This window comes from Piliocolobus tephrosceles, chromosome 1 (genome assembly GCF_002776525.5).
Source record: "Piliocolobus tephrosceles isolate RC106 chromosome 1, ASM277652v3, whole genome shotgun sequence".
Classification (NCBI taxonomy): domain Eukaryota; kingdom Metazoa; phylum Chordata; class Mammalia; order Primates; family Cercopithecidae; genus Piliocolobus; species Piliocolobus tephrosceles.
The window spans coordinates 64,284,293-64,298,828 of NC_045434.1; the positions used below are offsets into that span (position 1 = coordinate 64,284,293).

General features: G+C 37.4%; 1 protein-coding gene across 2 annotated transcripts in view; it reads left to right on the forward strand.

The window, feature by feature from the left end:
* The first annotated feature begins 12,953 nt into the window (after positions 1-12,953).
* Positions 12,954-14,536, forward strand: part of CR2 (complement C3d receptor 2) — a 39,723-nt gene continuing 38,140 nt past the window's right edge. Inside the window, exon 1 of one of the 2 annotated variants that reach the window (XM_023186926.2) lies at positions 12,954-13,196. In XM_023186926.2, coding sequence (XP_023042694.1) covers positions 13,139-13,196 — 58 coding nt within the window. In that variant the 5' untranslated portion in view covers positions 12,954-13,138. The remainder of the gene's footprint in view (positions 13,197-14,536) is intronic. The other variant, XM_023186927.2, reaches the window with a different exon arrangement.

Below are 14,536 nucleotides of genomic sequence, written 5' to 3' on the forward strand. Positions count from 1 at the left end.
TTTATGAAACTCCTTGATAATTCTCAGAATTCTATAAGACTCCCCCTTCTACAATATGTGAATGCTGGCAGAAATTGTTTATAAAGCAGCATATACAGACACAGAATATTGAGACAAGGAAAGGGACTAAAAGTAAGTTAGCCATTAAAGATGTTACACTAAGAGAAATAGTGTACTACATTATTGCATGATGAAACTGGAAACTGCCTTCCAACTCAGTGGAAGCATCCTTATTTTTCCAAACAGACCTCAGCAAAGATAAGTGGGAGAATTATGACAAAATTTACTGACAATTTAATGAATTTTCAACAGTTTAACATTAAACTGAAATGAGAGAGTGATACAATGTGAGAGTAAATAATAATCCAGTAGAAGAGAGATGTAAACAAACAACAACAATAACACCTTTTACTGAGCCCTGACGAAGAGCTTCTTTGTGAGATTATGTGCTTTTCCTCTTCCTAAAAGCTAAAGTAGAGACTGAAGTCCAGTCCAAATTAGGCTTCCCAGCACTGGGCTCTTTATGCCTGGAGGGAGGGCCCTGTTCTAGAAGTTATTCAAGGTGCTACAAAGTATATCAACAAATTTTCATAACTGCTATTAAGCTTTCAAAACCACCAGACAAAGAAATAGCAATGGATTGTAAATTCCCTAGAGAAAAACTACATGTCTAACTACTTTGAGCAAATCCACATTTTATTACTTATGGTATTTCTTATGCAAACTACTTTGGAGAAGTAAAATTGTTAGGATGTATGATGGACAATATACTGGGGAATTATTACCTGCAATTTAGGATGGCTGAAAACATTCACTATGTTAAAAGAGAAATAGTTACTAATAGAAGTAGTAAATATCTTTGGATACAATGGCTTCTTAATATTTTCATGCATTGTTTAACTTTGATGTATGAACTATTTTCTAAAACTTATGAAGGAAGAAAGATTTTCTTTCCTTTGATTGGCTATATACTGGCAGTGGAACTTGAAATGTCTACTGATGACCGCTTTAAATTGTATGTTATCTGGCAAGAATTTATAGACTTTCTGGGAGGTTAACAGTTGGGGAAGGAAGCCGATCTTATGTATCTCTGCTCCTATTAATTGGAATTAAAAGTGATATTGAATATGTGTAAATGTATTTCAGTATATTGACTCACTATTGTCTTGTGATCATAAGTTACAGACCCTTTCTGGACTTTGAGCTTTTCATATATTTGCTATATTTCCAAATATTAACTGTTACTGTTCTACTTCTATTTTGTGTGTGGCATTTTTATATAAATGGCATACACACACACACACACACTCACAGACAGACAGAGAGAGAGAGAAAAAAATCTCAAATTGTTTTGTGTTACCAATGATCTAGAAAGTTTGGAACTGTTTATAAAATAAAGGTTTTGTTACGTATATTTTTGCTGTTGTTTTTATTGCTTTTAAGTTTAGAGAATTTTTTTGTCACCTTCAAATCGTGTAAGCTAAAGTGAACATACTCATTTGGAGTCTTTCCCAATGTGTTAAACTTGCTTTAATAAGTTTATCAACTTTTAATGTATATTGTTACTCCTGTAACAAAGAAACTATATTTTTAGCTTGGTTAGTTGTGTAATTTGTCACATATTAATAAGTAACTTTACAGCTTATTAATTCTGAAGAAATTCAAAAGTACTTCACTTGATTACACTGTCTTATTTCCAGTATTGAGAATAATTCTTTCTAATGCCACTTAATACCCAAATTGAACTCCAACATATGAAAATCATTTTGCTTCCTCTCAGAATACCAAGTGCTCTTGTGCTTTAAAAATGCCTCTTCAAGTTCTTACTTTGGGCTGGGCATGATGGCATGAGTTTGAGGCCAGTCTCAACAACATAGCAAGATCCCATCTCTAAAAAAATTAATTTAATTAAAAAAATAAAATTTTACTTTGCAAAATTGTAAAATTTCACTTGGTAAACTTGTATGTACATTTCAATTAACTACCAATTATCTGGATATCTTGGCAGTGCCTTTTCTCAATCTTCAGTGACGAAGTTTTTAAAAACTTGATTGCTGATAAATTAGGGAAGGGAAAGTAATTTATTTTTACTAAAATACTATTCTAAGTGTTTCAGATTTAGTTTTGTGTCACCACTAAATTACATTAAGTTACATCACTAAAGTAAATTTGTTTATTAAAGTTCTTTTTAAACTGAAGTCTCCGTAAAGAAGGTCAACTATAGGACTTCTCCACACGTCAGGGAGAAGTAGAAATAAAGATGAAGAGACATGACTAATCCTGTGTCTTCTTGAAGCCAAAGATATTTGTTTAAATGAAGATTTGGATAAACTCCAAGAGAAACAAAAGGGCTATTAAGAAAAGGTAGGGAATTCTGGAAGGAGTGTGAAAGGACACCCTCTTCCACTACTTACTGGCCCCTCACTGTTCCTCAGAATCACGGCCACCTCTGGAGGCAGACATAGGATGCCCCTGATGACAGCAATCCGTCTCTGTTCCCAAAGGGTATTCTGCATCCCTTAAAACAGTGAGGGTTCAAGTCTTTGTTTCAGTACCTCATAAACACAAAATCTGAAATAAGTAAAATATGATACGCAAATCCATGAATTTTGCAGGAAGACAGGTCCAAATGGAAGGAAAATCTTTTTCTGCTTTGACTGGAAGGAATGAAAACAGAAATGGTGATGAAATGCCTGCAAAGCATTAGGCAGTCTGGAAAGTCCCTGCAAATGTCCCTGTCCCCCATCCTCCAGACCACCCCACACCATTATCACGACTAGCAACACGACCAAGTCACAGAGATGTCTGACCATTTTTGTGGACTGCTCATTGATTAGCATTATGTGACAGAAGTACTCTGAGGCAGCTTACTGCTTACTGTAGAGGGTGCTGGTTTTCAACGAAGATAGTCAAGTGGTTTGGAAGGGGAAGGGATTATCTTAGCTGGAATCTAGACACTGATTCTACTCATTCTGATACTACATTAATTCTGCTTTGCAAAGGGGAAAGAATATTCTTCTTATGTGACTTCTGAATGAACTTCTTTCACTATTGAGGGCCCAACATCCCACACACCCCAGGCCAGTGCGGAAACCCCCTAAAGGAAGCAGTTCCTCTTCTGCTTTTTGGATAACTGACCAGATTTTCTTCCAGGAAATCTCTAGGATTGATTTTGTTTTTTTACATATGACTTTTGTGTTGTATTCAAGATACCCAAATTCTAAATAATGTAAGTTTAATTAGATTGCAAAACATTGCAACTGTTTTAAAACTCCATGTTAGTGTCATGACAGGAAACCACAAATGATTTTTAAAATACTTGAATAGGGAAAAATTAAGTCTCATGGAGAGTGATTCTCTTATCTTGCAGCCACCTGCATGGTCTCTACCATGCCCCTACCCTTGCTATGTGTTCTTGGCAATACCCCAAGAGGTTCAGACAATAGCTCATCAACACTGAGAACCACAACTTGCAGATGTGGTAGCCCCATTTACACAATGGCAGTTGCTTTGTGCTGAAGCAAAGATCTCATCCGCAACCTATGGTCTGAGGGTAACTTGTGCATAAATAGAATTCTGCTGTAAGGCAGGAGGACTAGAGATGGTTTATAATGGCTTGATATCAAACTTCTTTATAATTCACCAGAAGCTAGGAAGTTCCAAAACTGATCATAGAAACAGATAGTATCTTTGGATAAATCACAGATTGAGAAACATTTTGCTAAGGACTTCTGGTTGGTTCATTCTGGTTGCTGTTGACAGCAAACATACCCTGTCTTCTTGATCAATCTGCAGTAATGATCCCTTATACCTTTGTAATATTCATCATTACTTTTATTTTTATCCTTCTCTTTATTCTTGATCATTCTTACTAGTCATTTGTCAAATTAATTCGATTTTTTAAGAACCCAACTTGGCTCTTGTTTGTGATTTCACTGATTTTTTGTTTCTCTCTCTCTCTCTGTCTTGATGGAGTCTTGCTCTGTAGCCCAGGCTGGAGTGCAGTGGGGCCATCTCGGTTCACTGCAAGTTCTGCCTTCCCAGTTCACACCATTCTCCTGCCTCAGCCTCCCGAGTAGCGGGGACTATAGACGCCAGCCACCACGCCCGGCTAATTTTTTTATATTTTTAGTACAGACGGAGTTTCACCGTTTTGGCCAGGATGGTCTCCATCTCCTGACCTTGTGATCCGCCCACCTCAGCCTCCCAAAGTGCTGGGATTACAGGCGTGAGCCACCACGCCCAGCCCCTTTCTTCTACTTTCTTTGGATTTTTTTTTTCTGACCTCTTAAGACAAGTGATTTTCAGGTTTTCTTTTTTTCAACATATCTAATATCTCTTTCTAAAACCCACATTAGCTGTATCTCATAAATTTTAATATGTTATTTTCTCCTTTGGCTCAGTTTGAAAAACAAAAACATACTAATATATGTTCATTTCTATTATGATTTTTTTCTGCCCTACGTATAATTTAGACATGTCTATCTTAATTTCCAAACATACAGTTTTTTAAAGTATTTATAGAATATTAATTTCTAGCTCAATGGCATTGAGATCAGAGGACATATTCTGCATGATTTCAATCTTTGAAGTTTTTAGAGACTTGTCCTATGATCTAGCTTGCAATCAATTTTTGTACACTAGCTTTCTGTACCTGAAAAAAGGTATCTTCTGCATTTATCAGGTGCAGTGTTCTGTAAGTTCCCTATGCCTGGCAAGTTAATCATGTACAAATTTTCAATTTATTTGTGAATTTTGTCGACTTATTCTATCAATTATCAACAGATAAATTAAAATGTATCTGTGAGTTTAAATTTGCATTGTAAATTTGTCTGTTTCTTCTTGTATTCTGTTGAACTTTGTCTTAAATGTTTTGAAGATGCACTATTATATGCAGAAAAACTTAAATTATATCATCTGAGTGAGTTGTTCTTAAATTCTCTTTTGTCAACAATTGATATAATTACATATATCTTTTACTACTGTTTACATATTGTATCTTTTTCCATTACTGATTTTCAAGTTTTCTATATCTTTAGGGTTTTTTGAATAGTTTTATTAAACCATAATTCATATACCATACAATTCACCCATTTAAAGTATGCAATTCAATGGCTTTTAGTGTATTTACAAATACATTTAGTCATTATCAGAGTCCATTTTAGAATATTGTCATCACCTGAAGAATACTCTTTAGTGTCACCCTCTAGCCACTCCCTATTATCCATCCTTCCATTATCCTCCCCTCCACTCTAAGCAATCACTGATCTATTTCCTGTCTCTATAGGTTTTCCTGTTGTGGACTTTCACATGAATGGAATCATATAATGTGTGGACTTTTGTGACTGACTTCCTCCACTTAGCATAATGTTTTCATGTTTCATGCAAGTTGTAACATATCAGTACATTATTCCTTCTTATAGTTGTTTCCATTATATGGATGTACCACACTTTGTTTATCCATCAATCAGTTGATTGACATTTGAGTCATCTCTACATTTTGGCTGTTACAAATAATGCTGCCATGAAGCTAGTTTCTGTATATGAGGTCTTTTTCTTTTTTCTTATTAATCTATTTTTCTACTCGTTCATAAATACCACACTATCTTAAATATTAAGAATTTAGGTCTTGATACCTACTAGAACAAGTATCAGCAAGTGTCAGTTTAACCGTTTGTATCCCTTTGCTATCATATATTTTAGAATGACAGTGCCAGGTTCCTTTAAAAATGTTAAATTTTGACAAAAATTGCATTGACTACACATCTGATCAGTTTGTAGAGAGCTCATATATTTGTTAATCAAGTTGTCCTATACATGAATGTGCTTATTTATTCATTTCTTTAGGTCATATTCACTTTACCTGAATAAAATGTTATAATTTTCTCCATAAAGATTCTTCAACTATTCTGTTAGATTTATTCCTATTATGCACTTTTAGTAAGCATCTCATCTTCTTAAGATTTAAAATGAGCTTAATTTTAAAAAGATAATTCTGGTATTTTACCATAAGGAATGATATTTGCTGAGGTATTTTTTGTAAATATCTTTATAGGGCTAAGGGAGCTCTTTTCTATTTCTCTTTAGTTAAAAGGGCTTTTAAAAATCAGTTAAATTTTATTAAATCTTTTGTGAGTTTATGTTTGTGGTAGATTTTAATCTGTTGAAAATCTGTGTTTGTAATCCTAGCACTTTGGGAGGTCATGGCAGAAGGATCGCTTGAGGCCAGGAATTTGAGACTAGCCTGGGCAACAAGTGAAACCCTGTCTCTACAGAAATCTTTAAAAATAGCCATGCATGGTGGCATGTGCCTGTAGTCCCAGCTACTGGGGAGGGTGAGGCAAGAGGGTCACTTGAGCCCAGGAGTTCGAGGCTGCAGTGAGCTATGATAGTGATACTGCAACTCCAGCCTGGGCAACACAGCAAGATACTGCCTCTAACAAAACAACACAAAAAAACTGAAGGTTGCTTCCTCTGAGAAAGAATGTGTTTCCTTCTGTCGGAAGCCAGAAGATCACAACAGTACCCTTGCGGGTCACTTGGCTTAATTCAAGTATCTTAAGCCAAATTACCTACCTTGTGCAACTCCCTACATACAAAGCTTAGTCAATTGTAGTAAAAATTAACACAGAACAACCTCCTTTGTGTACAGCTACAAATTACTGCTCCAATTTTAGTTCCGTTTACCTTTTTTTAATTGTCCCCATTGGCACCAACATGTATGTACTCTGGATTTTGTTTATTATAAACAACCACAAAATCCTTTCAATGTATATCTAATGTCTTAAGCATATTACAGTATGAAAACCCTGTGCAGAATTCCCATTTTCTGATGAGATTTGTGGATTTATTCATTTAAAAAAAATTCTATGGAGTGTCTACCATGATCAGGCAATATTCATGGAACTAGGGGGTTTGAACATAGAGAAACAGACAGACAAACAATCAAAATCTTTCCTTCATGGATCTTACATTGTAAGAGAGACAAACACAAATGAGGTCATTGTAAAATATATAATGTGTTCAATGGAGCTAAGTAGTAAGAGAAGAAAAACAGACCAAAGAAGGGGATATGAATGGAAAGGGAGGTAAAAGTGTAAGAGGATATCTAGGAAAGATCTCACTGAGAAGGTGTCTTTGAGGAAAGACTAGAATGAAATGAGGGAGCTGGCCACTGGGCTATTTAGGAGAAAAACAATCTGGGAAGAGCAAACAAGACCCTCTGAGGGAAAATGACCCCAGTCAGAGTACAAAGGGTGAATACTAGAGCATCAAAGGCCACTGTGGCCAGAAGGAGAAAAGAAGGAGAAAAGGCTCGAAGATGACCTCAGAGAAGTTAAAGGAAATCAGATCACATTGGACTGAATGGATCATAGTTATGACATTGCCATCTACTTTGAATGAGATAGGAAATTATTGGAAGGTTTGGAGCAGAAAGCAGTGATTTCTTTTTTCCTGACAAGCATGTGAACAGGATCACTGCAAGATACTAGACACCAACACACTAGTCTACAGAGGAGTTGAGCTTTCGTGTTGGTGAGAAGTGTTTATTCATAAAAATGTATTTGGGAAAGTTATGAGGGCGAACAAGAATAAGCATCAAAAAAATCATGAATCTAACTGTAAAATAAATGAAACAATACAAGTGCAAGAAGAAAACATGGATGAATTATTGTGTAACTTGGGTATAGAGAATGGTTTTTAAAACCATGGCTCCTAATCCAGATGCAATAAAAGAAAAGATTTATCAACTTGACTGCATTAAAACAGACAATGCTTACAAGACAAAACGATGCCAGAAACAAAGTCAAAATACAACTGACAAACTGGGAGGAAATATTTGCAAAATACATCCAGAATAACAATCTTAATATATATAAATAAGTCTCAAACATTGAGACAGGAAAATGCAAATATACATGATAAAAATATGTTTTATGAATGTTCAGACTTACTCATAAGGAATGCAAATTAAAACTACACTGAGATAAAATGTCTCATTTATTAGATTGACTAAAATTTAAAACCATCATGACAGCACATTAGATTAATGAGGTGATCTCACAGTTTTGTAGGAATATAAATGGTACAACTTTTATTAAGGAAATTTGGCAATATCTAACAAACCTACATATGTGTTTGCCATTTGACCCAGCAATCCCACTTCTAGGAATTTGAACTGAAGACATGCTTCTAACAGCAGAAAAATAAATATTCACAAAGTTACTCTTTAGAGTATTGAAAACAACCAAACTGTCCACACAGAGAGAGATAGTTGAATAAACTATGGCATATCCACACAGTGAAGTATTGCATGCAACTGTAAAAATGAATGAGGAATATTTGAATTTGTAGGAAATAGTGGATTCCAGCATATTCGTTAAGTTAAAAAAGAAAAGTGCAAACGAATATCTATAGCATGCTTTTAAAATGTAATAAAAAAGGAGAACTAAGAAGACAAATGTGTAGCAGTTCATTTGAGCAAAACTAAAGACAAACCAGGAACTACTGAAATTGAGTACCTATGGTGGGAAGGATAGAAGTGATGGAGGGAAGTGACATTTCCCTTTTATTGTGTCTTTTTATATCAATCTGACATTTGGGACTACATTACTGTTTTATTTAAGCAAAAAAAAAAAAAATCAAAAAGATTGAGGGGAAACTAAAATAGAATACAAAGAGAAACAAATTAACAGTATTTTACAATCACACTGAAGAGGGGGAATAATCTGAGTAAGTTTTGAACACAACAATGCTGTTTTATATTTTTTGGGCTATAAGCAAAACAAAACTTTATTTTTTTATTTTTTATTTATTTATTTTATTATACTTTAAGTTCTAGGGTACATGTGCATAACGTGCAGGTTTGTTACATATGTATACTTGTGCCATGTTGGTGTGCTGCACCCATCAACTCGTCAGCACCCATCAATTCATCATTTATATCAGGTATAACTCCCAATGCAATCCCTCCCCTCTCCCCCCTCCCCATGATAGGCCCCGGTGTGTGATGTTCCCCTTCCCGAGTCCAAGTGATCTCCTTGTTCAGTTCCCACCTATGAGTGAGAACATGCGGTGTTTGGTTTTCTGTTCTTGTGATACTTTGCTAAGAATGATGGTTTCCAGCTGCATCCATGTCCCTACAAAGGATGCAAACTCATCCTTTTTTATGGCTGCATAGTATTCCATGGTGTATATGTGCCACATTTTCTTAATCCAGTCTGTCACAGATGGACATTTGGGTTGATTCCAAGTCTTTGCTATTGTGAATAGTGCCACAATAAACATACATGTGCATGTGTCTTTATAGCCGCATGATTTATAATCCTTTGGGTATATACCCAGTAGTGGGATGGCTGGGTCAAATGGTATTTCTAGTTCTAGATCCTTGAGGAATTGCCATACTGTTTTCCATAATGGTTGAACTAGTTTACAATCCCACCAACAGTGTAAAAGTGTTCACATTTCTCCACATCCTCTCCAACACCTGTTGTTTCCTGACTTTTTAATGATTGCCATTCTAACTGGTGTGAGATGGTATCTCATTGTGGTTTTGATTTGCATTTCTCTGATGGCCAGTGATGATGAGCATTTTTTCATGTGTCTGTTGGCTGTATGAATGTCTTCTTTTGAGAAATGTCTGTTCATATCCTTTGCCCACTTTTTGATGGGGTTGTTTGTTTTTTTCTTGTAAATTTGTTTGAGTTCTTTGTAGATTCTGGATATTAGCCCTTTGTCAGATGAGTAGATTGCAAAAATTTTCTCCCATTCTGTAGGTTGCCTGTCCACTCTGATGGTAGTTTCTTTTGCTGTGCAAAAGCTCTTTAGTTTAATTATATCCCATTTGTCAATTTTGGCTTTTGTTGCCGTTGCTTTTGGTGTTTTAGACATGAAGTCCTTGCCCATGCCTACGTCCTGAACGGTACTACCTAGGTTTTCTTCTAGGGTTTTTATGGCATTAGGTCTAACATTTAAGTCTCTAATCTTCGTATAAGGAGTAAGGAAAGGATCCAGTTTCAGCTTTCTACTTATGGCTAGCCAATTTTCCCAGCCCCATTTATTAAATAGGGAATCCTTTCCCCATTTCTTGTTTCTCTCAGGTTTGTCAAAGATCAGATGGCTGTAGATGTGTGGTATTATTTCTGAGGACTCTGTTCTGTTCCATTGGTCTATATCTCTGTTTTGGTACCAGTACCATGCTGTTTTGGTTACTGTAGCCTTGTAGTATAGTTTGAAGTCAGGTAGCGTGACGCCTCCAGCTCTGTCCTTTTGACTTAGGATTGTCTTGGCAATGCGGGCTCTTTTTTGGTTCCATATGAACTTTAAAGCAGTTTTTTCCAATTCTGTGAAGAAACTCATTGGTAGCTTGATGGGGATGGCATTGAATCTATAAATAACCTTGGGCAGTATGGCCATTTTCACGATATTGATTCTTCCTATCCACAAAACTTTAAAAATGAGTAGATTTGATTTCCATCATGGTATAGAGTTAGCAATTTTAAACTTCTTTCTGTGTATTCTAGGATTAAGCAAATAAGTAAATACATTGTGGATGTAGGTGTCTCACTGTTGAAGAAGGGAGTTACACATATGGAAAGACAGAAGAATAGAATGAACTCTATGCTAACAGACTGAAATTGGAAGAATTGCTATGAATTCATGACATACATAAATATAGATATGGGAATGGATATACATATATATAATACATATTCTTGCTCTGTCTGCTGACAGGGTGCAGAAGCAATGATATTCCAATAAAAACGAACACACTTAGCATCAAATTCTGGCATCTAAATGCCATTCTCTGCCAGAAAGAACCAGCATTCCTAGGAGAAACAGCAAATTCCAGTGTCAGGTCTAGAGGTGAGTCTGGAGCACCTTTTTTTGTGTGAGTGTATACCAGAAAGTAAGGAAGTGCTCAAAGAACAATAAGAACAAGTCAAAATGACACAGGAACTATTTTGAGGGCTCCCACTGGCCCAATCAGGGAGAATTTAAACATCGAAATAAATAATGGTAGCCATGAATTATGACCCATTGAGTAAATAAATAAAATTCATATTGATATAGTTTATGCTGATATAGATAAATGAATAAATAGAGAAGGGAAAACTTTTATTTACAGTAAAATGCCACCATATGAATATAGAAGTAATTATTAAATTAGTAAAAAACACCCTTTGACAACCATCATAGTAAAAATTGATTCAAGAAAAGATCATCAATAGACACTAAAATTTGTAAGTAAAAATTTGATGAAAAAATGAGGAATTTATATAGTTTTAAAGTATCTCCCTATAAAATACTTCTTAATTACAAAGGGAAAAATACTGAGTCTACACTAAGAAATATGGCAGGCACCATCTTAACTAAGTGATGAAAGTTACCACCACCAGTAATAGGACAAATAGACAACATATGCCTCCCCATAAGGACACGACATCCTTTCTGGTATGCCTGTCAAACAATTAGATTCAATAACCTGAATCTATCATGAAGAAATGATAGACAAACCCAAATTGTGGGGTGTGATCCTGTCTCCTGACATTCCCATCCACGTATACTGCCCTCCTACACTGAAAAGAGCTGATCTGTATAATCAATAGGATATTCTGGAGATAATATATTGTGATTTCTGAGGACAGGTCACAAAGGACATTGTGGCTTCTTCTTTCTTGTTCTCAGAGAAGCTAGCTGCCATATCACAAAGACACTCAACATACAAGCAGCGAGCCCTATGGCAAAATCCACTTGGTGAAGAATGAAGCTTCCAGTCAAGGGTTGGTAAGTGAGTCATCTTAAATGTGGATTCGCCTGTCCCAGTTAACCCTTCAGATGACTGCACCTCCAGCTGACATCTTAACTGCAATCTCCTGAGAGATCCCAAGCCAGAACCACCTGACCGACCCACAGAAACTGTGAGATCATAAATGTTTATTCTTGCTTTACACCACTAACTTCAGGGTATTTTTGTTATTATAATAGATAACGGACTTAAAAGTCATTCTCCAAAAATAATTGCAGTGTATTCATCAAAAATGTAAAGGTCATGCAATACCAAAAAGGCTGAGGACATTTTTCCAGATTAAAGAAGTGGGGGGGTGGGGGGGATGGCATAATGATCAAACACAATACATGATCCTGAAATGATTCTGGACCAGGAAAAACAAAGGTTGGTTTCTATTGTTGTTACTGTTTTTACCATAACGCAGGTTATTGAGATGATTGTCAAAATTAAATACAGATGGTAGCTTATAAAATAGCCTTGTGTCAATGTTAAGTTCTTATTTTTGATCACTACAGTCTAGTTATGGAACAGAAACTCCTTAGTGAACCATTTAGAGTAGGAATAAATGCTAGATGGTTCCAAAGTAATAATTACATAATTATAATTATATAAGCACATCTATGTACATATATGTCTATAGAGAAAGAATAGAGAATGGTAAAGAAAATATAGCAAAATGTTAACATGCAGAGAATCTGGATGACAAGTATATGGGAATTCTCTGCAGTACTCTTGAAACTTTTCTGTAGAGATTACTTCCAAATAAAAAGAAGAGCAGAAGTGGCTGCAGTTCCTATATTCCCTAAGTCAACTTACACTGTTTTTTCAAACTGGGAGATGAATCCACCAATAGATTTTGAAATGAGTTTGGTGGATTTCTAATATATTCTTATTAGAAATAAGAATTAGAATAGGATAGCCTAGCCTAGTCTAGCATAACACAGCATGGCACAGAAGACGAACATTGTAGTTACTAAGGGTGAGTACTAATTTGTGAAAGTTTTGTTTAAGTTCTAGAAAGAGAAACAAGTGAGTGTAGCGGGTTGCGTGGTCAAAAAAGTGGGGAAGCCACCGCAACGAGGGGCGAGTCTGAGCCAGTGTGGCTCAGAGCTCCCCGCCCACCTCGTGCCGGGCGGCCCCTCCCGCCTGTCCCACCCTCACCGGCGCCGCGTCAGCCCCCAGGCCGCCTGCAGGTGTGCGCGCAAAACTAGCAAGTGTGCCGGACAATATTTAAGGGCCCGCCTCTCCTGGCTCACAGCTGCTTGCTGCTCCAGCCCTGCCCTCGCGGAGCTGCCGGACGCTCGCGGGTCTCGGAACGCATCCCGCCGCGGGGGCTTCGGCCGTGGCATGGGCGCCGCGGGCCTGCTCGGGGTTTTCTTGGCTCTCGTCGCACCGGGGGTCCTCGGTGAGCTGGGAGGGGAAGTACGGAGGTGGGGACGCGTCCCGGGCAGGGAAGGTTATGTGCCGCTATGCAAACCAGGGGCTAAAAGCGAGACGATGGGGACAGCCCTCCACGCGTGTCCTCCTCCCGCTAGCTTTGAGGGACCCTTGCAATAAACCGCCTGGTCCTGATTGTCCCCACTGGCTCCTCCGGGAGCTGGGACCTCCAGAATTGGAGGCTGCGCCACAGAAGGGCGCTGTCTGGTCGGCCCCGTGTGGTTGGTGGTGTGCTGGTGCTCGCGGTCTCCTGGTTCCCCGCCCCCGAAATTCTGCAGGTGCTCATTGCTCTCTGGCCTGCGGTCAGCGCTACCGCTCGCCGCAGGAAATCTACCCACTGCGTGCGGCACCAACTAGCCACGTGAGGCTGTTTCTGTACACCCTGAACTGCGCTTCTGCCCAGCAAAAGCGGCAGAGCCTCGTCACTCTTCCCTAAATAAGAGTAAGACCTGGTTCGCAAGCAAGGGTCTCAGATTTTCTGAACTCTAATGTGATATTGGTAAAGAGATCCTAAACATTAACCATCCGTAGTTATTTTTGAGACATGGATTAAAACTATTGTTTTCTTCTTGTTATTAACCTTCTGTAATGATGTGGACGTCCGCAGAGGTCTCATTCACCGTTTATTATATCTTTTTTCCTCCATATTGGCTTGATTTTAATGAAAGATTATAATTAAGATTAGCATCTCTTGGCTACAGGATGGGTCTAAGTTTCTAATTATCTCCAGGGTACCATGCATTCCTAGTTGATAAGACGTTTACTGTATGCAGACCTCAATAACTGGGTGACTTTTGACAAGTCATTTAGCTCCCTGATCTTCAGTTTCTTCATCTGTAAAATGAAACTAATGATTACCTGGCCTTCCACCTCACTGAGCTGCCCTGAGTACAAATGAAACTAAGCAAAGAAAGTTGGATATTAGTTGTTACTACTAAATGTCAGTAATAAGCCTCCTGTACAAACTTGTTTTTATGGAGCCAGCATTTAGGCTAACAAGCTGGGTGTCCAATTGTTTTTATGCACATCCAGCTTGTTAAGGTGTCTGGAATACTGCACATATTGGCTTATTACAACTTACTGTTTGCTTTCCTGACATTTTACTGTCTTCTGACCCTTAAACTTTTCTCCAGACCCTTATCTTCATCTCTCTTTTCTTTTTCTGCATATTAACTCCCTTTGAACAAATGCGCATTCACAACTTTTTCTAAGAGCAGAATACAGTCCCTGACTTCTCACCTGTTTCTAAATTTCAGAGAGGATATTATCAACGGAAAATCAACTTCTTCACCAGTCCTGCCAATTCAG